At 55.2% G+C, this 27,512-nt stretch overlaps 1 protein-coding gene across 3 annotated transcripts; it reads left to right on the top strand.

Moving 5' to 3' along the window:
- Nucleotides 1–27,291, top strand: NPRL3 (NPR3 like, GATOR1 complex subunit). Of its 3 annotated transcripts, XM_012554655.2 has the most exons (14): nt 6–123; nt 2,595–2,664; nt 6,669–6,707; nt 9,831–9,960; nt 12,197–12,271; nt 15,471–15,624; nt 16,372–16,453; nt 21,581–21,718; nt 21,810–21,966; nt 23,876–23,982; nt 24,379–24,508; nt 26,155–26,344; nt 26,769–26,961; nt 27,091–27,291. In XM_012554655.2, exons 1-14 carry the CDS (start codon nt 6–8, stop codon nt 27,254–27,256), a joined length of 1,749 nt encoding a protein of 582 aa, XP_012410109.1. In that variant the 3' UTR covers nt 27,257–27,291. The 3 variants fall into 3 exon arrangements, with proteins under 3 accessions (XP_023584134.1, XP_012410109.1, XP_023584133.1); XM_023728365.1 differs by lacking the exon at nt 6,669–6,707; XM_023728366.1 differs by lacking the exons at nt 6,669–6,707; nt 12,197–12,271 and having other exon boundaries at nt 1–123.
- The last annotated feature ends 221 nt before the right edge of the window (nt 27,292–27,512 follow it).

Below are 27,512 nucleotides of genomic sequence, written 5' to 3'. Positions count from 1 at the left end.
GCAGGATGGGAGACAACACAAGCCCCATCAGCGTGATTCTGGTGAGCTCGGGGAGCAGGGGCAATAAGCTGCTGTTCAGATACCCCTTCCAGAGAAGCCAGGAGCACCCAGCGTCCCAGACAAGTAAGTGGGCGCCGGCCCGCGGGCGTTCCCGCGCATGCGCCTCGTGGCCCCCGAGCGGCGCGGTTGTCCCCCGGCGGCCCCTTCGCACGTCGGTGCCTTGTCATCCTCGACTGTGTGGAAGTATAGAAAAGAAACAAGAAAAAAATCACTCACCTCACTGTGCCAAAGCAACTGTTGCTAACGTTTGGTCTTCTAGCTTGTCAGGATTATATTTTAAAATATGTGAATATCGTACAAATGTATTCATTTCGGAAAGAATGTAAAATTACAAATACATCTGAAGTTTTCTTTGACCACCTCCCCCTAGTTCCGCTCCTCTTCCCTACTTCAGAGATAACCAGTTATTTGGGTAATTGCTCTTTCTGTAGATGAAATCTGTATCCATAGTAAAATAGGGGAGGCTTTTCCTCACATGCGGGTATTTTGCAGCCTCCGTTTTCTCCACTGAGCAATCTGCCTGGAAGCCCTTTCCAGTGTAGTAGAATAGAGGTCATCCTCATTCTCTCTTGCAGCATAGACCACTGCATACTTCTCCTCTGGATGGCCATTTAGGATACTGGCAGTTTTTCAGTATTATGAATGTTTGATTTTTAATTTGAAAGTTGTTTTAAAATTACTTTTAAACGTGTTAATATGGTACAAAGTTTTAAAGGTACGAAGGAGTTTAGATTATGAAAAGAAAAAGTTCTTTCCCACAGTCGACCCCCAGCTACCCAATTCCCCTTGTGGGAGCAATTGCTATTACTGTTTTCCCATGCATCTTTTCAGAACCTATGCAAATACACAGAACTTTTATTTCCTAAACACAAATGATAGCACACCATACATGCTGTTGTGCTCCTGTTGTTTTTATTTTTACTCTACATGTTGGATATAAGATCAAAATGTACAGAGTGGCCTTGTTCTTTTTCATGACTACAGTGAGTTCCATGGGATGACTATACTGTGATTTGTTCATCCAGTTCTCTGTTGGTGGGTGCTTAAGTTGTTCCCAGTCTTTTGTTAATACAAACAGTGCTGCTGAGTGTATAGATGTCATTTTGCCGATTATCTATAGAATCAATTTCCAGAAGTGGAATGGTTGGGTCTAAAGGATAATAAGTATTTTTATTTTTAATAGATCGGCTTTCTTGATCTTTGCTAATCTGACAGGTGAAAATTTGTATCTCATAGATTTTTTTCTTTTTTTTATTGTTGTGCTTTAAGTGAAAATTTACAATTTAAGTTAGTCTCTCATACAAAAATTTATACATACATTGTTTTATGACTCTACTTGCTCTCCCTATACTATGAATGTACATCTCATAGATTTTTCAAAAAAACTGTGGTGAAAATATACACACCAAAACATTCACCAACACACCTTCCACATTTACTATTCATTTACATTGATTACATTTTTCATGTTGTACTACCATTATAGCTATCCTTTTCAAAAATATTCGACCACCATTAACATAAACTCAGTGCATCCCAAACAAAAACTCTCCCTTTCTCCCTCCCTCCCACCCCTGGTAACCATTAATAATCTTTGGCTTCTATAGATTTATTTAATATAAGTGAGACCATACAGTATTTGTCCTTTTGCAACTGACTTATTTCACTCTCAGTGTAATGGTTTCAAGGTTCATCTATGTTGTGGATGCATCAGAATTTCGTTTCTCTTTATAGCTGGATAATATTCCATTGTATGTATATACCACATTTTGTTTATGCATTCATCTGCTGATGAACATTTTGGTTTTTTCCACCTTTTGGCTATTGTGAAAAGCGCTGCAGTGAACAATGGTTTATAGGTTTCTGTTTGTGTTCCTGCTTTCACTTCTCTCATAGTAGATTTAACGTGCATTTATTTCACTTATGAATGAGAGTGAGCACATTTTCCTATTTTCAGAGTCATATTTTTCAGGATTATTCTGGCTATTCTTGCTTACTTTCGTGTACGAACTTAGAGTTCACTGCTTTAGGCCTCACTACCAAATCTGTTGGTATTTTTATTGGAGGTAGATTTACACATATTGAAAGGGCATCTTTATGTTGAATTTTCCTTTTCAAGAACATAGTGAATCTTCTAGGCTTCTGTCTCCCTTATTAGCATTGTAGCATTTTCTTAATGTGGCTCTTGCATTTTTCTTCTGAAGTTCATTCCTAGATTTTTAAACTTTTTTTGTTACCATTGTAAATTATGATTGTTTATGTATGTGAAGGCTATTGATACATGAACATTCAAAAATTAATTTTTTCACCTATGATTTTTCCAACATAGTTACCATTATACAGAGAGGGTGTGTGTGTATACACACACACATGTATATATAATCCCTATTTTTTTTAAATTTAACACGGTAGCAAAAGCATTTCCCCAAGTTATCGCAACTCCTGGGAAGCCATCCCTTTTAATGTCTCCATAATTCACTAATATGTGGATGAATCCATTTTCCTAGTCATTCTCCCCTTTTGCCCTCACTCAGATAAGCCGAGTAGCAGATATGCTGTTAACAGCACAGGCGACCACTCCGAGGACCAGGATGGGGACTCCAGGTAAGGGCTCTGCTGCCACCTCAGAATCGGGCCAGTCCTGTCCCCCAGCCCTTGGTGAAGTCCCCCTCCTTCTGCCCCAGATACTTGCTCCCCTAAAAACTCGGTGTCCTTTTTCCAAACATTAAGTCGGTGCTTCCAGGTAGCCAGCGCTTGTGGTTGTGTTGCCAGTCTCTGCCTCCCTGCCTAATTTGAGCACATCTTCCACCTGTGGGCTGTGTGGTTCGTTAAGCTGGCCGTGTCATGCAGGACATTTAATGCCCTGTGAGAAGGATGTAGGTTGAAGCAGACCCCAGTGCTGTCCTCAGACACTGTGCCTTATGCAGGTGTCCCGAGGTTGACCCCAAGGTTGACGCTAAGGCTCATGTACAGCACAGCCTGGCCAGGCTCAGGTCATGATATGGGTGATGGGGCTGAGACCGGGGCTGGTCTGAGCCTTGAAGGTCTTTTAGGGCACCCATGAAAGGAGGGCCCTGTTCCTTCCTGGATTTGGAACCCCTGCTGTCTCTGGGGAGAGCTATCAGGGTAGAAAACATCAGAAATGACCACTTCTGCATCTTTGTGTTGATTTTAAAGCTTAGTAACTGGTAACACAGGCCCAGGTGGGGGAGGAACATTATAAGTTGTCTGTCCTGGGTCCCCTTCGGGGGATAAAGGACTCATCCTCTACTGTCCCAGGGAGAAAGTAGCTGAGACCTCTGAATTGGGCCTTTGCTGTGCAACATACTCATCCAGTGTCCTCTCGGGTTCCCTCACAGGCATCATGCTGACCATAGCTGTGTATGGAGTTGAGAGTGTGACTTTTGTTCTGTTTGTGGGGATGTTGGGAGCCCCCAGCAGGACTAGTTACCATCTCCAAGGGGAGCTGGTTTTGGAAGAGAGATCTGCAGGAGGGGTCTGGGGTGGAGTGTGTGTGGGATATTCTGCTTGATGTAGAGGCGTGTGGCTGTCTTGTCCTTTAAAGGTGGCAACTTGGGACACACTCTTTTTGTCACAGGTGCCTAGAAAGCTTTTAGCCCCCTGCACACTGGTGTATACATTTTGTTCTCTGCCTGGCTTGACCAGCTTTGAGCTGGGCTGTCCCCTGCCCACTGTTCTTCTACCAAGCTCTTTCGAGCACCGGCAGACTTGAGGCTCAGGCTGGTCACAGACTCAGAAAACACTCTTGAAACAGCCTGTGGTGAAGGCCTTCTGGGAGGACCAGCAGTACCTGACTCCTGCAGTCAGTTTTCAGAGGCTTATGATGAAATAATCGAAATAGCCATGAAGGTGTTTTCCAGGGAATTAATTGAATATTTAATGTAATGAGGAGGGGAAACCATGAGAAGGGATAAGGAATTGTGGGTGCGTCAGTGGAGCCCACAGACATGCTAGGTCCCCAAAAAACAGTTGATTGTCTTTAGAATCTCTTTTATTAAATTTAAGAATCACTTCATTTGATAATTTTAACACATTATAGCATCTGTTGATGCCCCCTGTTCCCCACCTCCCCCCCCCTTTTTCAGAGATGCAGATTAATACCTTAAGGCTCAGTTCCACTCCTGCTTAATGTTGTCACGGAAGCCTGCCAGGACCCCCTGCTGTCCCTGGCACCTGTGGGAACCCCGTCATAGTTCAGAGCCCTCTTCCTGGAGTGGTGCAGTAAAGGTGCATCAAGCCCATTCTCTGGGGTTTCCTGGGTTGTTGCTGTTAGAGTTAGGTTTCTTTCTGGGGCCAGCAGAATATTCCTGTTTGTGGGTTTGCCAGAATGAAGCGATGCAAACAGGCCACATGGTAACTTCTGAGTGTGGCAATAGCCTTCCTCAGGGACATGAACGCACAGAGCTGCGCCATGTAGTACTAGCCAGTGTGGCCATTTAAATTTAAATTCTTTAAAATAAAATAAAAATCAACTCCTTAGTCACACTAGCCACAATTCAGGGGCTCAGTAGCCACATGTGACTAGATGCTACTGATTTGGAACATTTCCATCACTTTGGAAAGTTCTGTTGGACAGCACTGGTTTAGAGAGTGGGCTAGTTTTATAAAGTGAATCATCAAGATGTGCATCAAGGTATAGGAATTAGCTGTCACTTTTTTTTTTTTTCCTTTTCTAGAATTCAGTAAGGAGAGAAGAAAATGGACATTGTCCGTTGTCTCTAAGACTTGACGTTCAAGTTCAGAAAAGTTGTGGTGTTTCCTGTTGGTTGTGTGTTAGGGGCTGGAGTGCTCTGTGATTGTTTCATGGGTCCCCCACACCTATGGGGGCAGAAGCCATCCGGAAAGATGCGAAAGGGAGCATGGTGTCCCTCAGAAGGGCTGGCGTGGGCATGTTCTGTCCCGCTGTGGGCACGCTCCCTCTTGCCGTGGTGGGTGTCTCTTGCCCTCCTCCCCCAGGAAGTCCTGGGCAGCACTCTGACCACTACGTCAGAAAAGGAGTGCTGGTGGCTTGGAGAATTTTTTTACTTTTTTTAGTGCCACATGCTGGAACTCATTTTACTTTAGCTACAATTCGGAAGGCCTTCCTGAGCTGCAGTGATTTTTGTTCCCTTTCTGTAGCTCTCGGTAGGAGGAGTCTGGCAGGCGCTGCTGACTTCCTCAGGCCTGGCTGCCTCTCTCAGAGCCATGGGTCCAGCTTAAGGGCACATTTGGGCCCTGGGTGGGATACGGGGCCTCAGCTGTGCACTCACAGGGCTCCCCCAGGGCCTCTGGACAGCTCTCCCCCAGCGTGAGTTTAGAGCTCTTACATGACGTATTAGAGAGATGCCTCCTACTTCCTGGGCCCAAGGTCAGTACACGGACCACAGTCACACAGCAGCATCTCCAGGCTTGGGCATCTCCCACCCCCTCTCAGCCCTCATCCAGTGTGTCCATGCCTGTCTTGTCCCTGTAGGTCTGCATGCAGTGACACGGGCAGCACAGGGTTCCATCCCATCTGGGCCTGATCTCGGCTCTGCCTCCAGCAGTGTGTGGTCTTGGGAGTGCTCCCTACTCTGTGAGCCACATCCCCTTGGTAGGATGATAGTGTAGTGCATGCCTCAGATTGTGGGGCACCCCTGCCTCTACCTCCCTCAGAGGGCCAGACACAAGCACACCCTAGTCAGAATGCTGCTGGCACTCGTAAATCCCCACGTGCTCCTTCCAGGCCCCAGCCAGCCCCCCTCCTCGTGCACGTGAAGGTTTCATTGTGATGAATCTAGTTGTAGGAGGTAAAGCTGAGTCAGACTCTGGGCGATCTCCGAAAGGGTGTGAAATGTCTAAACCGTTGATACTGTGTGGCCTGATGGGCCGAGGACTGGAGCTGCTGCAGAATGGACCCTGTGCTGTGTGCATTTTTGAGAGCTGGACACAGTCAGGGGACCAGCAAGCAGCTCACGTCCTCTGACACAGTCCACACGTCCCAGTTCCGCTCTCTGCAAGCCCCCAGGAGATCGTGTGACAGCTCTGCCTTGACTGCCTCACGTGGGGTTGTGCAGAGGTTGTGAGCTGCCTGCTGGACGCCTAACTGAGTCCAGCTCTTGGAAATGCTGGGGCTGTGGCATGCAGAGGGACTTGGGTGGCCGCAGGAGCCCCAGAACCGGGCTGATGGTATTTATCTGAACACTGTACAGTGTTCAGAGGTGTGTGGGTCTCCTTGTTCCTGTGGAGATGGTGAGAAACCTGTTCTTGGAAGGATGAAACACTTGTGCACAGGTTTCCAGCTAATGTGTGGGAGCTGGCGTTTGAACCCAGTCCTCCAGCCTCCACTTGCCGCTGAAAAGTAACTCCTGTTCCCACCAGCCAGTATGTACATATGAGACTTTGAGCTTTACTAAGAAAACCGCGTGGTAAGTGTTCAAGGTGGGGAGTGTCTTTGCATCCTCTTTCCTGTCCGGTAAGTTGCTTGGCTTTGGCGCTCAGCATTTATGCTTAATGACGGTATTTCCGCTAGATGTTAATAGGGTTTTTATAAAACACCTTGTCGTTTTTCATGGTTTTTAAAAGCGATGTGTTTCTGTTTGGTCTTGATGGTCGTGTTCCCATTCCAGCGAGCCATGTCCTCCAACCGATGAGCAATTGGTTGCAGGGTAAGACCAAGACCTCCCACCATCTTTCTGCCTCCATTCCTGCTTCCTTCTCTTCTCATAATTGTGCTTAATTCCCGATCTCCTCAATGTCGAAGAATGAACTAACGAAGCACACAGCTCTGGCTTGTACCTCACTGCCGGTCCTCCGGCCCTCTGCCCTCTTCTCCACCCTGGGTTATGTAGCTACTTTACATTGTTCCCCTTCCCCCAAGAGGCCAAGTCATGGTTGGTGGCAGCCTCAGCCGGCACTGGCAGGCAGCCCTGAAGGTGGGCAAGCAGCAGCGGGCCCTCGTCTTCTCAGCCCTCCACGCGAGAAAAACCTTGCTGCTTTCTCCACTTCTCAGAGGTTTGGCAGGGGTTTCTCTCAAGGGTGGGCATTAGGTGTCATGCTCAGGCAAAGACATTCTCTATGGAGTTTACATGGCTTGTTCAGGGGGTCGTGGGTGAGATGGGACCCTCCCTTCCCCAAGTCCCCTGCCCTGGTTGCCTACCCCAACAGCAGTTCTCTCCGTGGGAGTTGGAGGCGACTGAGTCAGACTGTGTAGGCAGCGTGCGTGAGCATCCAGCAGGGAGGTGGGTGGAGGGTCCTCCAGGCTGCCTCAGAAAGCGGGGCTGCAGGTGTCTCAGCAGGGATAGGAGATCCTGCTGATCTTCCAGCTGGGTGGTTTCATCTCCCTAAGTTTGTTTTCCTTGAATTTCCAAGTTGTTCCAGGAATCTCTACTTTTCATCACGGCGGTTTTATTGTGTTGCAGTACATTTACCAGGCAGCTATATTTACATCAATGCGAAGGGAAAGGATTTTTGTAATTTCAGAAATGTGCAAACCACTATCATCACTTGTTCGTGGCCTAATTTGCTATTTATAACAATTGTGCCCTTCTTCTCGGGACATAGCTCTGTGTTTTTATCTATGTTATGTTACCAGAGCCCATATATAAAGTATAAAGCTGCTCAAGCTTTTTTTTATCATAACATGAAATATTAAGCTGCGGTGAATGGATTTCTGTGGGGGGCCGGGCTTGCTCAGCTGTGAGACAGCCCCGACCACCACCCCGCTGGCCACCGAGAGTCCCGAGACTGCCTCATGGGTGACGTGGTTCTTGATTCCCACAGCTCTGGGCCGTCCAGTTCTCTCTGCAGATCCTGGCAGCCATTCCCTTCCCCTCCCGCTCCCCTCTCCAGGCCCAGGGGGGGAAGAACTTTTATTTGGCTTGTGGCAGGGCCTTATGAACTGGGCCATCTCTGCTTGCCTCTGAGGAGCCCAGGTCCCTGTCCACAGCCGAACTACAGCAGGCCCGTGGAATGGTTGCTGAGGGTGGGGCTTGTCTGTGACTCATCGTAACAGCCATGGTTTAGTGGAGATTTTTGGCTATCACAGGAAAAGTAAGCTTTCTGGAGTGGGCGAGGTCATTTCTCTGTCTGTTATCTCTGTGTCCCCTAAGTCACTGGGCAGTGGGGCGGGTGCTGTTTGGATGGGACATGGAATATTGGCACTGGATCAGTTTATAAAGCAGAAGTGTTTGGTTTTAATTCCTACACCCTCCCTCAACGTGACCACATCCCGCATACGGGAGTTCTAGGGCAGACTGAGCCACTTAGAGGGATTTCCTTTAAAGTTTTTGAAGGAAGCATGTGCCACCTTCTGTGTCTCTGATCTAAGATACTGGAATATTCCGTCTCTGGTTTCATCACAACAGAGAACAGTATTCCAGGCACATGGCAGTAGGCAGCCCAGGACCGTGGGCTGAGCATCCCGGCCCTGCTCACACTAACATCATCAGAGGCCCAGCTGCAGTCCTGGCCACACCCTACGGCATCTGCTGTGTTCTGCGGCCACCAGGGCCACCCTAGATGGTTAGAGGACCTCATGAGTCCTGGCTGAGGCCCGGAAACCAGCATAGCTCCCCCAGGGCCTTGGCGGTGCTGGACTTCCCCACTGGGCCCAAGAGGCTGCTCCTCCCACCAGGCGGGGATCCCTGTTGTGTGTCGGGGCAACTGGGAGGAAAGGTGCTTCCTAGACCCTTCTATCTCACCATCATTTGCTGTAACAGTTTGGGGCGCAGCAGCAGTTTGCAGCCGACGTACCCCTTTCATCACAAAACAGAGGCTTTATGGTGTTGGCATGGTGTTGGTTACCCTATTAGCTCATCACCTCCCCAGCTGTAGGGTCCCCCAGGAGAAAGGTGTCTGGAGCATCTGTCCTCCATGGCATGGTTTAGAGGCCATAGGGGTCTCTCTGCCTGGGGCAGTATGTGGTCCCCAAGAGCGTGTAATCTCCCGAACAGAATGTTAGAAATACTTTTAATGAGTGGGGAGGTGGGCGCGGTCTCTTCCTTCTCTGTTCTGGGCGGGGGTCAGCGCTCATCCACAGTCTCTCCTCCTCGGGTGGGAGGGAGCAGGGTGTCAGTAGCAGGCAAAAGTGTGCAGATACACTTTGAACAGGAGTTTGGCAGAGCTGATATCCACAAAATGTTCTTACCCACACCACAACCATTTTCACTTCTGTCTGGTGCTCATTCATATTTATCCCTGTGCTAATATCATTTTAAAATAGTTATGATTGTAGTGGGTCTATAAATTTTGCACATTTAAAAGTTTCTTTCCTGATACAAATGGGACGGTTTAAGCATTCACGATAAAGAAAGGACCAGGAGGCCAAGTTGTGAGGCGTTCCTTAGCACACCGCCCCTTACTGAGCGAGGGCCCTGTCTCCTGGGGTGGCAGTGGATGAGGGCTGCCAGCCTGGTCACAGATCTGGTCACACCAGGAGAGCTGCCGTCCCTGAGCCTTAGCAAGCCTCGAGGGCAGGGCCAGCTCCTGCTGATGCTGCTCCTCCTGAAGCACCTGCACCTTGTCTCCCTCCTGAATCTCGTAGAGCACGTGAGAAATGACTGCATGTGCCCAGCTCCTTCTCGCGCCTTTCCATCTCGTAATTCTGGTGATTTAATGTCCCTGATCTTGGGAATCACCTCAGAGATGACTCGTAGAAGCTTCTGGTCTGCAGCGGGGCACAGCAGCTCCGTGAAGCTGCCCTTTACTGAAACCTGGGGCAGTGGGCACGGTGCTCTGGGGTGTGTTAACTTATTTCCTCTCTACTTTTTTTTTTTTTTTTTAATTTTAAGGTTTTCAGATGTTATTCTGGCAACGATTTTGGCAACCAAGTCTGAAATGTGTGGCCAAAAGTTTGAACTGAAGATAGATAACGTGCGGTTTGTTGGGCACCCAACACTGCTGCAGCATGGTCTTGGGCAGGTATGGTTCTCCCCGGGCAGGGACGGTTCTCCCCGGGCAGGGACGGTCCTCCCCGGGCAGGGACGGTCCTCCCCGGGCAGGGACGGTGCTCCCCGGGCAGGGACGGTTCTCCCCGGGCAGGGATGGTTCTCCTTGGGCAAGCATGGCCTGCCCTGGCTCTGGGGGCTGATTGCTGCAGCTGTGGTCTGGCGCTGTGCATCCTTACAGGCTGTGGTGATAATGGTGGAGAAAGAGAGAGAGGTCCCCCTCACCCCTAAGTGCTTCAGTCCCTGCCCCAAGCTTTTGCGAAGTCATTTGTATTCAGGGTCTCTACTGCCTCTGGCCATTCCTCAAGTAGGCATGTCTGCTTCCAGGGAGGCCAAGGAAGTGAGTTAAGCAGCATCTGACAAACCCTTGAACTTCCTATGAAATGGTGCAAGCATTTATTCTTACTTATGCTGTGATATCATAAGAGTTAATGCTGTGGAGCACCTTCAGTTGTGCCAAACTCTCTATATACTCTGGAGGAGTTTTAATGGGGTTGGATGCCAGGTCCCTGATTGCCATCCCAGGGGACAGCTCCCAAGACCTTGCAGGCAGAATCTGAAGGGTTTCCACGCAGAGATGGTATTAAGCTCCATTTGCATGATCCGGAATTGTGTGGGATCCCAAGCTTGCTCTTTAAGTAAGTGCCTGAAAGGAGCTTCTGGGGCACTGGGTGTAACTGGACACGAGGCTGTCCCGTTTCCCCCGGCTGGTACTCTTTGTGGCCCACAGATGCCACATGCCCGCCTCACAGCGGCCCCCACAGACATGGCCCATCTCTCTGTGGGGGGAGGAGGAGAAATTTAGCGCCTGCCTGCAGCTGCCCACCCTGGGTCCCAGAGCTCCAGCGCTGCCTGGTGGCAGCACCTGAGTCGGCTTTGTAGGATTCAGGTGTAAGCCCTCGGAAGAGGTGAGGGAGATGATGGAGCAAGGCTCAGAGAGAAAGGCTGGTTCTGAGTAAGGCTGGCTGCGACCACCTTGTCCAGGCCTGCTCAGGTCTCTGCTGCCATGGGCACTGTCCTGAGTGCTGTCACACCTGCAGAGAAGCCTGGGTGGATGCAGGTGGACACAGGACAGTGGGGGCGGGCAGACTGCATTCCATCCATTTCAGCCCCTCTTTGTCCTGCCTCCTCTGGGCACTTCCATTCATGGGCAGGTCCCATGCCACAGAGCCCAGCACTAGACCTTCTGCCTGTAGTCAGATAGCCTGGCTCTGTCTCCCAGTGTGTCAAGCATGCGCCTGGCCCTCAGGGACCCCAAGCTCTGTTTTCTTCTGGTTCTGCTACAGCCTGGGGCATCTTCCTGGGCCAGAAGTACCATGGCTGTAAAAACGGAGTTGGGGCGGTGTCTGCCCTCCTTTACATTCACAAGGGGGAGGGAGAATCAAGAGTAACAACCCAAGGCTGATTCCCATGAGGCGGAAGTCAGACATGCCTCCTCTCTCTGCCATCTTTACCAATTCTGACACCAACCATCCCTCCCACGGCGCTCTGTACTTCTCTGCTGAGTTCGATAATTCATTGCAGTGGCCACACAGAACTCATAAACACTCATGATTATGGGGTTCATTAGGGAAGTTAACAGGTTACAGTTCAGGTTCAGGAACGCTCAGGATACAGTTCTTCCGTCAGGACAGCTTCTTCCCAGCTGTACCACAGGCACGTCTCTCTCTGGCCCCTCCGCCTCTGCCCTGCTGCGGCACGTGCTGCAAAGCTCTTTTAGCTCCCCCGATAAGTACCCAGAGGCACCCCACTCCGCCAGTAAGCCTCAGCAAAGGCACTCAGCTTTCTCGCCGAATGGGGCGGGAAGCCCAGTGCATGATTTCTCCAGTGGGTCTCCCCTGCTGCCATTTCTCTGCCACCACTTCTTGCTGTCTTCAGTGTTACAGCTCCCTGTCTACTGGGTCCAGGAGCTTCTTAGCGCAGGGATCCCGGGTCCAAAGGACGTGCTCTGCTCTTGGTTCTCCTTCCTTGGTGGTGGTGGGATCGTCTCTTTCCTACCTCTGGGGTGGCTCATTTCAAGTCCAGGGGGATGGCAGTACTGACCAGTCCCCTTGGTGGACCACAGTTACCCTATTTGCATCACTTGAGTGGGAGTTACAAGGCCATGGCGAGAAAGGCCACACAGAAGCAATCCGTCGCACCTCAATGGATCTAACCAGCTTTTCTCGGAAGCTGTGTCTTTTGTTTATAGAATTATGTCTTTCTTACAGGTATCCAAAACAGATCCATCCCCAAAGAGAGAGACGCCCACCATGATTCTGTTTAACGTGGTGTTTGCACTGAGGGTGAGTGGTTTGTGCGGGCGGCTGAAGTGCAGATCAAGGAGGAGGCAGAGGGGAGAGGAGGCAGGTTGTCTGCTGTGAGTGTGTCCCCAACTCAGAGTTTAGACTGTGGCAGGTGTGGCTCCTTCTGGGGTACAGGGCCTCTCCTGGGGTGTAGACCCCCTCCTGGGATATAGCCCCCCTCTTGTGCTGCAGGCCCATCCTGGGGTGCAGCAGGCTTCTCCTGGGGTGCAGACAGAATCCAGCCTTCATTGCTTGTTAGGCACTTCCTAGCCCTATCCAAGGTTGTGTCTTGACCAGTTACAGGAAATTCGTTTTCAGTGAAGCTGCCAAAATACAGAGATGCAGATAAACAGAAAATGCACCCCTGGGTGAGGACTGGGTTATGTTAGAAAGGACTTTGAGATATTAAAGACACTTGTACTCAGTGATAGTTGAATAAGGAGATTCCTTGGAGTCAGAGATGCCCTGGGGTCAGCTTTCATGAGAGAACTGAGTGTCCTGTGGGACGGCATGTGGCTCTGCCCAATGGCTATGTGCTGAGGGTGTCAGGGAGGGGTGGCTGGGCCTCAGTGACCAGGAGTGAGGTGCAGTCCTTCAGAGGGGCAGAGCAGGACCTGTCAAGTGAGTTGCTACCAAGGCTTCAGGAGGGTCTTCTCCACAGAGGCTTATGGGTGCAAATGGTTCACAGTCACAGCCATGACAGAGAAGATCCCCTGTTGGATGGCCACCCTCCTAGCGAGTGGAGGACACAGGTTAAAACAGCACCACTCGTGACCGGGACTGTTCCTGGGGTATGATGTTCAGGGAAGACACTGGCATCACCTTTCTACATTTCTGCATTACCCTTGTGAAACAGCCAGAGAGTGAAGTGAATTAAGTAAACACAAACTATGACAGTACTGTCCCTGTCAGCACTGATAAGGGGAGGTGGCATCATGGCCCTGCCCTGGGTGGTGCACGCGAGCCCCCTTCTGGGGGACCCACAGTCCCACTTTAGGAGCATATCAGGAAGTGTGCAGATTGTAAGACTGTACAAAGATTTTTATGATCATAATTACACTGGAAACCTGGCATCCTGCAGGTGGGCGTCATGAGACAAGGAGGTTTACGTGGAGTGGCACGTGGCCGTTAGAGGCCAGAGACGTGGACAAGGTGGTCCCTGGAGAGGTGCAACAGGAACAGAGTAGCAGAAGACGTCAGCTGGCCACGCATACGTGAGGAGGGAGTCTAATAATGCCAAGAGCTGCTCTGTTAGGGTGGACCAGGTTTTTTCCTTCTTTTCAGTAGTCATAGAAAAGTGTATACTCAGAGCGATTTGAAGAGCCCTTATACACCGTCTGAGGTTCATAACCATTGAGCTTGCACCCTGGCTGCACTGCCTCCTCCTCTTGGACGTTACTGCTCGGGTATTTTCAGGCAAACCCAGACCTCGTGTCTCTTCACCCTGACCTACTTCAGACGGCGGCTTTGTAAAATATGGACATTTTATTTTATGCCACGGTGCCCCATTCACACCTGACGAAATACGCCACAAGACATGGGCATCAGCTAAGACCCGCTGCACTGCAAATGTTCCCAGTTGCAAAAACATGTTTCCCGTTGGGCTGTCTGACCAGGTGCAGGCCGAGTCCACCCGGTACAGGGCCTCTTACATCCCAGCCAGCCTAGAACACCCCCTGCCCCCATCCTGATTGTCCAGACAGACAGGCCTGCTCTCTGTGCCTGAGTCTCTGCCAACGGGACATCAGCTCTGAGGCTCGGTCACTCCCTGGTATGAGATTCTGGGGTGAGAACAGCTCAGGGGGCACTCTGTACTGCTGGCATTGTGGCTGGTGAGGTGCATGGTCCTCAGACTCCTGCTGGGGACCGCCCGTCCTGGGTAGCTTAGCGTGTTCAACCACAGACAGCTTTGGTGTGACCTGTTCTTTAAGAGAGTGGTCAGGTGATCAGGATCCTTGTCCTACCCTGTTCTGTTGGGGGGGAGGTTTTCTTCCCAGGATCTTTTTCACATGTAGTTTGTTTTGAGATGATCATATTTACCCTATAAAACCAGGACCCAGTCCTGTGACTTTTAGGAGAGAGGCTGTTGAGGGGAGCATACTTGTTCCCTCCGCAGCCTGGCAGGTGGGATGCTGCCCAGGCTAGAGTTCTGTTTGACTCTCTCCAGGCGGGGAACATGCCTGCTGCGCTCAGGTTTGGGTTTTGGCCAGAGGTTGGCTGTGGCCTTTTGAGGGGGCCTGGGCCTGCTTACCGGATAAGTGAGGGAGGCAGCACTCAGGGCCACAATCAGCCGCGCCAGTTGTCCCTCTGCCCTCTCCCCTCCACCCATAAAATGACTCAGCAGTCCTTTTGGCCTCCTGAAACCCTGAGTCACCGCAGCCCGCTATCTGTTCCTGGAGCCCCTTCCTAGATCTGCCCAGCCCACTTGTGGTCCCTGATAGGCTCCAGAGGCTGAGGCGAGGCCCCTCTCGTTACTAAGAGCCCACACACCTCCTCGAAGTGCTTGGCTTAGGTGGGGCGTGGGAGTGGGGCTGGACCCACTGGGAAGAGCTTCCCACACTCAGGAGGAAAGTGTCCAAAGGGATGGTTGGAATAGTGTGCCCTGTTGGGATGTGGACTGTTGGCTCTGCCTCCACATCATGCAGGCCAGGCGTGGCCACAGGCACTGCCCAGCAGGCGTTTGCCCTGGGCGTTCTGCTCCAAGCACTTTACACGTTTGACCAGATTCTGCCTCTCAGTAGCCATTGTTTTCCCTCGAATGAGGACGCTGGGACCCAAGGTGACGTGCAGGGTGGGTGGCGGGTGGGTGGGCAGCCCTGTGCCCCCAGCCCTTCTCTGGGCCACCCTGGCCAGGGCCCGAGTGATAGTTGCCCTCCCCCTTCCCTCCCCTGCCCTCCCGTGCAGGCCCGACTCAGCGGCCCTACCACACGGCATCGCCCACAGGGGACCCCACGGAGCTCTGTGTTGCTGTTCCTGTGGCGACTTCCAGGATAGGGTTAGGCATGGCCATCCCCACTGCACCCTGTGCCGCCGGGCCACAAGTTCAGCTGCTGCCGTCACTTCTGAGGAGGGTCTCTGGGGAGAGGAGTGGGGTGTCCCATCGTGTGGGCTCCTGTAGGGCTCAGGTCTGCCTTTGCATGTCCTACCTGCCACCCCGTGCTCCCACCCACGTGTGAGCTGTGTGCGACCACCCCCGCAGGCCAACGCGGACCCGTCGGTCATCAGCTGCCTGCACACCCTGTCGCGGCGCATCGCCGTGGTGCTGCAGCACGAGGAGAGGCGCTGCCAGTACCTCACCCGCGAGGCCAAGCTGATCCTGGCGCTGCAGGACGAGGTCTCCGCCGTGTCCGACGGTGAGCGTGCCCCGTGTGCGGTCGGGGGCCAGCTGCTCTCCCGGGCCCAACGCCACCCACCTCTGTGCTGACGCTGGGCGGGACTCGGGCACGGGAGGCTCCCAGGTGACCGGAAGTGAGAGGAGGGATTGAAAGCGGGCCTGTGGTGCCATATGGGGAAAATCTGCTCAGAATAAAGCTCTTGGGCTTTGAAGTTGCTTTTTTGATTATTGGCTGTCAGAAGTTGAAGTATATGATGCTTTGGTCAGTTAGATACTGTAGTTGTAACAGAGTCCATGGAAGTTTGTTTTTTATTTTTATTAAACATTCTTTTCAGAGTCTTGAGGTCACAGGGAGTAAAAAAAAGTGATTTCAGTTTAAGTACATGTATTTTTTTGTGTCAGAGATTCATGAGAAAGGGTCAGTAAAAGACCGTCGGTCACGAAGCTCGACTGCGCAATGTAAACGTATGTGCGCGTGGGGAGTGGAGTGGGGCGCCTGGTTGGGGAGAAGTGTGGGTTTGGTGGGCTGTTCCTGTGTTGGAAGGTGGGCCTAGTCGAGTCTAAACACACATGTTCCATGAAGACACTGAACAGATCAGCCTGCCTCCAGTTTGGCTTCAACTGGATGCGATGATTTTATAAAAAGTGGTGGAGAATTTCCTGATGTTTGATTTAAAGTTACTTAGTTCTTTTTAAATGTTCCTGTTCTGGTCTGTAAAGGTTTCCTGGTTTGGCAGCTGTAAATTCTATGTTGTGATTCTTGCAGCAAACGAAGGCCCTCAGTCCCCGTTCTATCACATCCTACCCAAGTGCAAGCTGGCCAGGGACCTCAAGGAAGCCTATGACAGGTGAGACAGGTAACCATGCCCCCAGGCCTCCACAGGCCGCCTCCTTGGGGGGTGTTTCTCTTCTCTGTGGGTGTTGGAAGCCCCTTGGAGGTCGGGGTGAGGGCTGATGAGAAGAGGTGGCCCCGTGGGCCACCCAGGTGCCGTTCTAAGTGGCAGCCCCTCTGTCTTGTGAGTGCGGGCCACTTCCAGCACCACCTGCAGGTAGGTGTGACGGTCTGAAAGTGGCAAGTACAAAGCCAGGTCCGGAGCCTGTCCCCCCACGTCAGCGGGTGAAGCCGGGTGTCAGGGGAAGGCGCCACGCAAGCCTCAGGTGTTTCGGTGACGTGGGGGGACTCGGCACTAACTACCTTAATGGGGGGACTCGGCACTAACTACCTTAAGTGGGAGATGATGTCTCAAGCGGCTCTGGCTCGTGTTCGTGTCTTTGGAGCCGCCTGCCAGCTCCCTCCTTGTCTTACTGTTGGGACGTGTAGGTGCCTTTACAGGAAGGACACTTGTCTTTCATGATGGAAGTTGCAAATAGCTTTTCTTTGACCTTATTTCAGTGACCTCTTGGTGTGCGCCTTCCCCGTTGCCACCAGGCAGTTTGAAACAGGCCTTGTCGAGGGAATGCTTTGATTTCCGGTCCCTCCTGTCCCGTGTAGCTGAACCTGGGAGGAGGCCTCCATGGTCCTGTGGTCCATCCCTGTCTTTGTATTTCACGTTATCACATCAGATCCTTACTGCCTTCCAGTCTTGAGCTGCTTGTCTCAGAAATCCCTTACTTTGGAAGTGTAGCCTTATTCTGAGTGGGGATCTGCCTCAACTAGAGTTAGACTTCAGGTTAACCCGGAATTAAAAAAAAGCAAACCATCAACTTTATATATCTCTAAAGAAAACACGTACTGTGACTTGTCAGGATTGCATTGGAAAGTTAGAGGCTAACAGCAACCAGGACAGCCTGCTGCTGGGCCAGACTGAGATGCAGTGCCACCTAGCGGACGTGGTTTCCTTCTCACCCACACCTTGTCCCCTCCACGGGCCTGGGTCTGAGCGAGAGGGAGCAGAGACTTCAGGAACGGCACCGTGGCGCAGCAGAGCACGCACAGCCCCTTTCACGGTGCAGAACAGAGACCAGAAGCTGAGGCTCCGGATGTGCAGACGAGGATGGTGGAGCCAGGACTCTGAGCACCTGTGGCTACGAGCAGGTGTGGCTGCTGATGGAAGCGGTCACAGGAGACACGCACTGACTTGTTTCATGGTCCTCTGGGTTAATGGCCTGGGGCTCAGCTTGGGGAGCGCCACCCGTGGTCAGCCTGGGGCACTGGGGCTGCGGAGGTGCCTGCACGCTGCTAATGGCTGAGGGCAGCATGGGCCGCGGGCCCTTTGCAGACATCTTGAGCATCATAGTCCCTGTGCCCGTAAAAATACACATACGTGTAAAATTCTGTTTGGAGTGTCAGGTGGGCCTTTTGAAGTATCACACACCCAGAGGTAAAGAGCTCCGGGTGCTGGGATTGGGGGGCTCGAGAGTGGGCAGTGCAGCTGTCTGTCCAAAGGAGAGACCAAAAAAGAAGGACTAAAGTCAGGAATTAAAGCGCTTTCCCAGGGGCTGACGTGTGAGAGTAACGGAGTGAGCTGTCACGTTCCACCTTGAGCATGGAGGTCAGGGCGTGTTGGAAGGTCACGTTCTGCCCCTGCGGTCCTGCTCTGGCCTGGGGTCTGACGGGCCTCAGCTGTTTGAGGGGCTGGCGACGCTCGGAGCACAGTATTGTCCTGCCAGGTGTTTCATCAATAGCTCTGCAAAGAGAAGGAAGGCTTCGCAGAAAACCTTGTAGGGCCAGGCCCTTCTCTGCTGAAGGGTCTCATCCTAAAACTGCAGACTTTAGGAGTACGGACCGACCTTTTCTCTTTCCTCCCTGTGACAGACTTCTGGGACAGCTCCTGGCTCACCCCAAGCCAGGGCTTCCTGGGAGCCAGTGGTGGTGGCAGGCATGTTCCTGGTCTCCCCTCCAGGGTTCAGGGACTCAGGCCGGGTCTGCCCCCGACCGACCAGCTCGCCGAGCCTCCTGGAGGCTCTGTCGGCGTCTCCCGTTGCACAGTGGCATCGGCCTCAGCGTACGCTGCCTGGAGGGAGGCAGAGGCCTGTGGGTGAGCAGGCCTGGGGAAACGGAAGTGAGATGCACATGGAGGCTGGGGCGCGACTGAGAATGGGTGGCCGTGGAGACGCAGAGAGAACCACACTTTGCAGACGCAGATGCTGTAGGGCCTCAGTCTCTCTGGTGTCTGCTTGCTCTGAGTGGCACGACTGACACACAGCCCTGAAGCCCATCCCGATCCTGCCTGCCTGCTCGTGTCCCCTTCACCCCGCTCCCCACCATGTTCGCTCTCCCATAGTGCTGGTGCTCCAGCACCCCAGGCAGTGTGCTGGTCTCCCCCGAGAGCTGGGGGTTCCTGCCCAATCCAGTGCTGGTGTGTGAGCACGCCGGGTAGTGCTCATGACACACATGGCACTGCGCGAGTGCAGCCCCACAGAGGCAGGTGGTCCCTCAGAGCAGGGCAGGCCTCCATGTGTTCCTTACTTCTGACTCTGGGTGCTGCAGCAGCTCCTAGAAGCTGTGTTCTGAGCAGGAAAACCTGTGTTTTCACTTGGACAACTTCCTGACCACGTGCAAAGGTAGTGGAGGGCAATGGCAGGTGCTCAGCAGCCCCGGTCTCCACAGATGACAGCACAGAGTGTGGTGCCCATCCTTGAGCTCCTCCGTCGTCCACGCCAGTGTCGTTGGCTAGTACTTTCTTTTGGAAGGAGCCATGGTGGTGCTTCATCCAGGCCCCTTTGGCTTCTGGTCCCTGTGTCTCTCCAGATTGCAGCCTGCCTGGCCCCTCATGCTCACCCTGCGAGACCGCGGAGTTGGGCAGTGATCCCAGCATCCCCGGCAGACTTGGGCCCATGTCCTGAGTGGCCTCCCAGCCCAGCTGCAGCCAAGAGGTTCTGGCCACTGCTCCTGAGGGCTCCTTGGGGCAGCCGAGGCCTGGGGGAGGTGGCATGCGGTGCTTCTGGTGTCCCCCAGGCGCGGTAGACAGTGTTTGCTGCACAGGGTCCCCGCGAACAGTGAGGGTCACATTGTGCTCTGTTGTCTTCCTGCTGCTGCTTCTCCCTGTTTCCCGTTCCCAGTTGAGAGAATGGAGGCTTGTTGTTGCTGCCGCTGTGTGACCACAGATGCTGTCAGCAGGGCTGTAGGAGGGCAGTGGAGCTGTCGGCCTGCTGGTCAGGCTTCATGGGGAGGCATGCGGCTGCACTCACCAGCTCTACCCTCCTGCATGCGCCTTCCGACATGGGGCAAGCGCTGGCCACCCCCGCTTGGCCGGACGTGGGCGTCTCGGCAGACCCAACCCTGGGAATAGCAGCCCAGGGTGAAAAGGGCAGGGGCGGCGAGCAGAGGAAACAGAGGTGATGGGTGGGGGTGGAGAAGTGGCCTCACATAGGAGCCCTGGTGGCAGCAGCCCTGGGTTGCTGTGCTGAGTGGAGCTAGAGGCTCTGGGCTAGCTGTGCCCCTGCCCGGCTCCTGGAGGGGCCCAGGTTGGGCACTCCTCCTGGAGCCTCCCCCACAGCCCTCTGGGCGGAGGGGTCTGGGCTCAAGCTCGCGCACCGCCCACTCCCCTCAGGCAGCTCAGACCATCAATGGGGCATGGGTTGGGGGGCGTGGTCCACCAAGGAATCAGCCCCCGGGCCCAGGGATGTCTGTGTGGAGGGTTCGGGGCTGTCGGCAGCTCTCTCCTTGTTGACAGCCGGTCTGGACCTGCGGCCGACGCACCCCATCCTCTGCTGGGCTGTCAGCTTGGCTGATCTCCCCGCGGGGCCAGGACTGGGCTAGTCCTGACCCTAAACCCTGCCCACGGGTATGGACCGCATGCCCCTCTGGAGCCAGGACCCTCTGCGATGGACTTCTGGGCAGAGCTAGGCCACCCAGAGAGGGCAGGAGTTCCTCAGTCACTTTCCTTCTCCCTCATGAAATACTTCTGCATGCCTGCCACATGCCAGACACTTGACCAGGCACTGGGTGAGCTGCAGATGGGACCCAAAAGCCCCTCTCGTCTCAAGCTGGAATTCTGGTTGGGAGACAAGCAGAGACATGCGGTGTGAAGGTGCCACAGGCATTGGGAAGTGGGGTGCATGCGCAGCTGGGCCTGAGACATGGGGCTGGAGGAATGTCGGAGAGATTTGGCCAGTCAGACGGGGCTCATGGCTGAGGCAGGGCAGTGGCAGGTCTGAGCGGGGAGGGCCAGACAGAGGACTGGATGGATAGATGTTGGGATGGATGGATGGACGGACTGATGGAGGACAGATGAATGGATGGAGAGAGGGACAGACATTGGGACAGGTGGTCGGAGGGCCAAACAGATGGAGGGTTGAAGGAAGGACGGAGGGCAGATGTTGGGCCGAGGTGCTTTGCAGGGCAGCCAGGGCCAGCTAGTGCTCTGGGTTCTGGCTGTGCTCTGCAGGTAGAGCAGACAAGATTGGCGACAGTTCAAGGTGGGGTGTGGACAGTGTCTCAGTTTGGGGCCTGAAGGAATGTAGTCACCATCTCTGGGATGGGGAGTATGTGGGAGCTGCAGGGGTGTCCGGCTGGTTTGATGGGTCGCTTACAGTGACTGCTGTTCTTCACATGTAAGAGGACCCAGCATTGCACTGGGGGAGCCACCAGCATCCACCCTGCCCCTCCTGCCAGCCCCTCACTTTTGGAGACAGGTCCTTGCCCTGGCCACACCTGGGACCAGGCCTCTGTCAGGGGTTAGGGCAGGCCCTGGATGTGGCTGTCGGGGCTGGGGCCTGGGCGGGTGAGGGGGCCCGAGGGGTGGGTGAGGGGGCACAGGGGGCAGATGAGGGGGCCTGGGGGCAGGGGTGGGCCCAGTTCTTGCCCCACGCAGTGCTTTCAGCCCCAGGACAGAGACAGATGGTTCTTCCCCAGTGCCAGGTGCTCTGGCTGGACTCGAGATTCCAAGGCTGCCAGAAATAGTTTGTTTACGTTAACAACATGTCGTCTTGTTGGCCTGCCCCCGAGTCCCCTGGCAAGCCTGACCATGTGCCTGGGAGTACAGGGGTACCCACACGGGCACTGCACTCAGCATGCCCTGTGCCCACCGCAGCCTCTGCTCCTCGGGTGTCGTGCGGCTCCACATCAACAACTGGCTGGAGGTGAGCTTCTGCCTGCCCCACAAGATCCACTATGTGGCCTCCAGCCTCATCCCGCCTGAGGCCATCGAGCGGAGCCTCAAGGCCATCCGGTGAGTGTCCCCCGTGGCCCTTCTCACCCCGCAGACCCTCCTCGCCTGTGGGCTCCAGTCGCCCTGCCACACCTGTGCTCTCTGCCCCCAGCCCCTACCACGCCCTGCTGCTGCTCAGCGGCGAGAAGTCCCTGCTGGCTGAGCTGCCCGTCGACTGCTCCCCGGCCCTGGTGCGCGTGATCAAGACCACCACGGCAGTGAAGAACCTGCAGCAGCTGGCCCAGGATGCCGACCTGGCATTGCTGCAGGTAGCGCCCAGGGCCTGGATGAAGGGGGTCTCCCATGGCAGGGCGGGTCTTTGGGTTAGGCTTAGGTTCTGGTATCTGAGTCAGACAGATCGGGGTCAGGGCCACGGGACTGACCTCCTCATCTGTGTCGAGGGTGGTGCTGGCTGTATGAGGGGTGAGGGAGGCGACCCCCATGTGGGCGCTGGGGGCACAGGTTAGGCAGGAACACGTGGGGTCACTGTGAGGTCACAGAGCCTCACACTGGGTAGTCCCGCCTTAGAGGGGCGAATGGCGTGGAAGCTCAGACCAGGTTCTGCCCACGCGCAGAGCCAGGACTTAAGTGCAGGCCAGCGGCTCAGACCCGGGGCCTTGACCACCACACCGTGTCTGTGATCAGCCAGCAGAGCCTTGTCCGAGGTCTGGCTGGGACGTCTGGAGGTGAGGAAAGCATGAGGAGAAGTCAGAGGCTGTGAGTGGGGGCCGTGAGGGCACGATCTGGGGCAGCAGACCACCGACCTTGCTAGTCGTTTAGAAGTATTCAGGACCAGGCAGGGCAGCGGCGCCAGTGACTGGGGTGGGTGGTGGGCACCGTGCATGTGAGGCCGGATGAGGGTTCAGGAGTGGAAGGGCCACAGACGCAGGGCTGTGACGAAAACGCAGGGGCCGGTGTGCACCGTGTGGCCACCAGGGGGCAGCAGAGGCCCGGCCTTGGGACCCCACTGGTCACCGCCAACGTGGCAGCCAGAGTTGTGGGCCAGGCTGGGAAAGGGCAGCCCTGGGGGGTCTGGGCCTCTCTGGCTCTGCTGGCCATCCCTGCTGAGCTGCTCCCCAAGAAAGTGGGAGCCCCCAGCACCTTGCTCCCGTCACAGTAGGGTAGCTCATCCCCAAGGCCCAAAGCATGCTGTTTTTTTCCCCCAAAGAACCCTTTTTGGGGTCTCTTGTTCATAGTTAAGGAGCCCTGGTGGTACAGTGGTTAAGTGCTCGGCTGCTAACCAGAAGGTCAACGGTTTGAACCCCCCAGCCGCTCCACAGGAGAAAGATGCGACAGTCTGCTTGCATAAAGATTTACAGCCTCGGAAACCCTATGGGGCAGTTCTACGCTGTCCTGTAGGGTCGCTATGAATTGGAATGTAACTTGACGGCAGTGGGGTTTTTGTTCATAGTAAGTCCCCCCTCCTCTGTCCCACTCCTTCGCCCACACCTGGGAGCCCCACCTGTGAGGGCATTTACCAGATGCCACCTGGCTGTTTCCAAATGGTCCCCCAGACGGAAGAACCCGGCAAGACCTGTCCCGTCATCGCATGGCATCAGTGTGACATAGGCCCTGCACCGCAGGGTGAACGGAGCCACAGGACCAGTCCCCTAGGCACCCAGGACACGCCTGTTGGTCACATTTAAGTTGTGAAGGAGCCGGCCGCTTTCTGTGGGGCTGTCTGATGTAGAGTCCCTGTGTCCTGACATCTTGCCTCGCCCTTGCTGTGGGAGCCACCCTGGGCAGAGCTTTGATGTCCCTTTCATGTCTCCTTCACTTCCCGCCCGGCCTTCTTCAGCCCTTGTTTCCTGTTGGTGGCTGTTTCTGCCTGTGTTTGTCGCTGGGATGGCTGCACATGGCCCCCTGCGGCTGCAGCCCTGGCGGGTACCCGCTGACCTCGGGGGGTGTTGGTGCTGGCCCCGCAGGCAGTCCAGCCAAGCCCAGGTGGGCCTTGAGCCAGAGGGGATGCTGGAGGTGGGTAGGTCTGTGGTTTTCAGAACATTGTTTGTTTACAGCCTCTGGTTAACTGTGGAGACCTGTCCCCACGCTGGGTCCTGGTGGTTGCCTGTGTTCCAGGGCTGAGGGTCAGGATGGCCTGGGGCCCCGGCATGGTGAGACAGCACCAGGCGTCAGAGGGCCCTGCGGGGCGCTCTCCCAGCCACCCGTCTGCGCCCACAGGTATTCCAGCTTGCGGCCCACCTGGTGTACTGGGGCAAGGCCATCATCATCTACCCGCTGTGTGAGAACAATGTCTACATGCTGTCACCCAACGCCAGCGTGTGTCTGTGAGTGCCCTGCCCTGCTGTGGGGGCGGCTGTCAGCGCAGGAGGGGGCAAGGAGGCCTGGGTGGGGCCGGTCTCTCATGCCATCTCCTGTGCCACAGCTTCCCAGATGTGTGCGGCTGTGTGGGGAGGCGCGGGCAGTCAGTGCTCAGAGGGGGGTTCTGGCTCTGGCAGCCCCAGAGGAAGCCCTTGAGCTCCACCTAGCTGAGGGCCGTGTCACAGGTGGACTCGCATCATCTCTCCCGGGGTCCTGTGACCCCTTACTGCCACCAGACCGCAGCCCCGCCTCCCCGGCAAGGCCGTGCAGGGAGGGCATGGTTCCCTGGAGAGCTCAGCATGCAGGGTGAAGCACAGTGTGGGGTTTCTGCTGCTGAGCCCTGCATGCCGCCCGCTGCCCAGGTACTCCCCGCTGGCTGAACAGTTCTCCCGCCAGTTCCCGTCCCACGACCTGCCGTCTGTTCTCGCCAAGTTTTCCTTGCCTGTCTCCTTATCGGAATTCAGGAGCCCCCTGGCCCCCCCAGTCGCGGAGGTGAGTTGCAGAGCTCGGGGGGGGGGGCCGGGTGTGGCAGGTGCGGGCAGAGCGGCCCCCCTGTGCCCACCAGCAGTCCTGACCACAGGGACCCTCAGCTCCGCTGCTGCTGCTGCCAGCTTTGTTTTGGGGGCCTGACCTGCAGTGACGTCGTGCCTGCCTGTCCAGGGTGACGTGGATGTTCTGCTGGGACAGCACTGGGCACTCCTCTTTTCCAGGGAGGCCACCCTGGCTGTAGGGGGTGGAGCTCTAGTCAGGGGCTATTTGGAGACCCAGCTTGGCAGATGACAGAGCTGCGCTGGGCCCGCCTAGGGGTTTTCTCACAGATGGAGGATGCCAGGATGGCTTTTTCTCTGGAGCCTGGGCCTGGTGGCTGCAGGGTTTGAGGGTGTGATTGTCGGGACAGTTGGTGCCTGAATCCACTTGGCACTGAGAGGGCCTGAGCAGGACGGGCCTGGGGCCCCCTTCCAGGGCTGGGGCTTAAGAAATGGCAGGCCTGAGGTCTGTGGCCACGTCTATTCTCACAGCGGCAGTGGGCCCAGCGGGACAGGTGTTAAGGATGGACAGTTGGTATTCTCAAAGTTGTCTTCAAAAGTAAAGTGCTTGTTAGTAAGTGCCAGATCGGCCAGGCCGTGTCCCCTCTCAGGCTGAGTGAGGCATCCCAGTTCTTCTCTGCTCAGATGCAGCCTTTCCTGGTGCTGTTTCCAGGCACAGAGTCAGGCTAGCACTGAACGAAAGCCCCTTCATGTTCACGCACCCACCCCATCCCAGGCGGTGCTGGGGGCTGGCAGGCTCTCCCAGCAGAAGCTTCCATGGTATGTATATGGCAGATTTTTCAGGCCCTGCCCTTTCAAGGGGTGGAGCGAGCCTGTCAGGACCTCACAGGCCCAGGGTGGGGCCACCCTGCCTCCCCACCCCCTGCGTGGGGACAGGATCCACAATTGAACTTATGAAGCTGGTTTTCTTTCTTAGTTTTTCAGTGTAGGTGATTTACAGCCCGTTTACATTGTGTTGGGTTTTGACTACAGTTCGTCCCCTCCCACCCACTCCCGGGAGGCAGTCCAGAGGGCAGCTTCTTGGCCTTTCCCAGGACGTTCTGAACATGCTGTCAGCAGAGACTGTCACGTCTGTGCCTGATGATGCGTGTTGCACGTCTCCTTCCACATCTGGGAGGTGCTTTCACGCTGGGGAGGGGAGGGCAGGGCTGAGGTCAGTGCCACGCTCCAGGAGCCACCCAGCCTCAGCAGGGTCCCTGTCCCTGTCTTCCTTCTGGCACCCACTGGTGCAGGCTTTCAGAGTGATCCAGGGAGGGCCTTTCTGCTCTCGGGTCCAGCAGTGATAAGGAGGGCACAGAGCAAGAGGCGGAAGTCAGCTGAGGGGTGTGAGATGCCTGGGCTGTCCTGCCCCACTCTGGGGCAGCCCAGGGGTGGGATGGGCGCCATAGGTGTGATCTGGGTTGAGTGGGTGCTCTCTGACCCCGATGGAGGGAGAGTTTGCTTTGCAGAGCTGGCCAGCTCCAGGGCTCCTGTTACAAGGTGAGGGACCTTCTTGTCTTTGCTGCCCCCAGAGGTGACTTGTGGGGTCACGTCTGGGAAGGGAACGGGCTGGGGGAGCCCCTCCCCACTGCCGGCCTCGCCCACCTGCAGACCCAGCTCATCCAGATGGTGGTGTGGATGCTGCAGCAGCGGCTGCTCGTCCAGCTGCACACCTACGTCTGCCTGATGGCCGCGCCTCGTGAGGAGGAGGCCCGGCCCCGCGAGGACGACCTGCCTCTTCCTGCCCGCGTCGGGGGCCGCAGCCTTAGCACACCCAATGCCCTCAGCTTTGGCTCCCCAAGTAAGAGGACCTCCTGGGCATCTGTCTAGCCGTGAGGGGAGGGGGCACATGGCCACTGCTGTGAGTGACTGAGGCACGTTCCCGTGGCTGCACATATGCACAGACACGCATACTTACACTCATGTACACACACACGCGTATCCCCTACGTGTGTGCTCACACCCCCCACCCTGCCCTCCTCTCAGTGCAAGCACTGCCTACTCAGAGCCTCTGTTCAGGGTCCTCACACTGCTCCTCAGAGGGCGGGGCCCGTGTTCCGGGTTGACCACCCCATCAGAAGTTCAGGGAGAGATGGTGTCACACCCTGGGGTCGAGCTTCAGCCGAGCTCCTGGGCACTAAAGGGGCTTTGAAGGGACCATGGCATTCTCAAGCTGGAGTCGTCTGGGCCTGGAAACCCAGAGCCCTGACCTGCGTGCCCCACAGCCAGCAGTGACGACATGACCCTCACCAGCCCCAGCATGGACAACTCCAGTGCAGAGCTGCTCCCCAGTGGAGACTCGCCACTCAACAGGAGGATGACGGAGAACCTGCTGGCCAGCCTGGCAGAGCACGAGCGTGAGGCCATCCTCAGTGTGCCCGCTGCCCAGAACCCCGAGGACCTGCGCATGTTCGCCAGGTAGGGCTCCCTGGCTGGGTTGGGACCCCCATGTGGGGCAAGCAGTATGGGGTCGGGGTCAGTGCCTGGGGCCAGGGTCAGCGCCTGGGGCCAGGCGGGGCTGAGGCTGGTGCCCCCCCACCCCCCCAGGCTCCTGCATTACTTCCGGGGCCGCCACCACCTGGAGGAGATCATGTACAACGAGAACACGCGGCGATCCCAGCTGCTCATGCTCTTTGACAAGTTCCGAAGTGTGCTGGTGGTGACCATCCACGAGGACCCTGTCATTGCTGTCTTCCAGGCACTGCTGCAGTGAGCCCCGGCCCACCAGGCCCTAAGGCACAGCAGTAGGGGGGCTTCCCTCAGACCTCCCTCTTCCCGACTCTGCCTCCAGTCTCTGTGCCCCCTGCCCCTGGCAGGGACACCTTATCATCATCTGTCACTCCTCCCCCCGTGGCCGTGCCTCTGCCTGTCCAGCTGAGAACCTTCACACTTGGATGCCAGGGCTGAGCTGTCCTCTGTGCATGTCCCTGCAGGACAGGAGTGGGGTCCTCCACAGCAGGGCTGATGGG

Source organism: Trichechus manatus, unplaced genomic scaffold (assembly GCF_000243295.1).
Source record: "Trichechus manatus latirostris isolate Lorelei unplaced genomic scaffold, TriManLat1.0 scaffold00024, whole genome shotgun sequence".
Classification (NCBI taxonomy): domain Eukaryota; kingdom Metazoa; phylum Chordata; class Mammalia; order Sirenia; family Trichechidae; genus Trichechus; species Trichechus manatus.
Note: the sequence above shows the minus strand (reverse complement) of the source record. Positions and strands in the feature narration are given on the sequence as shown.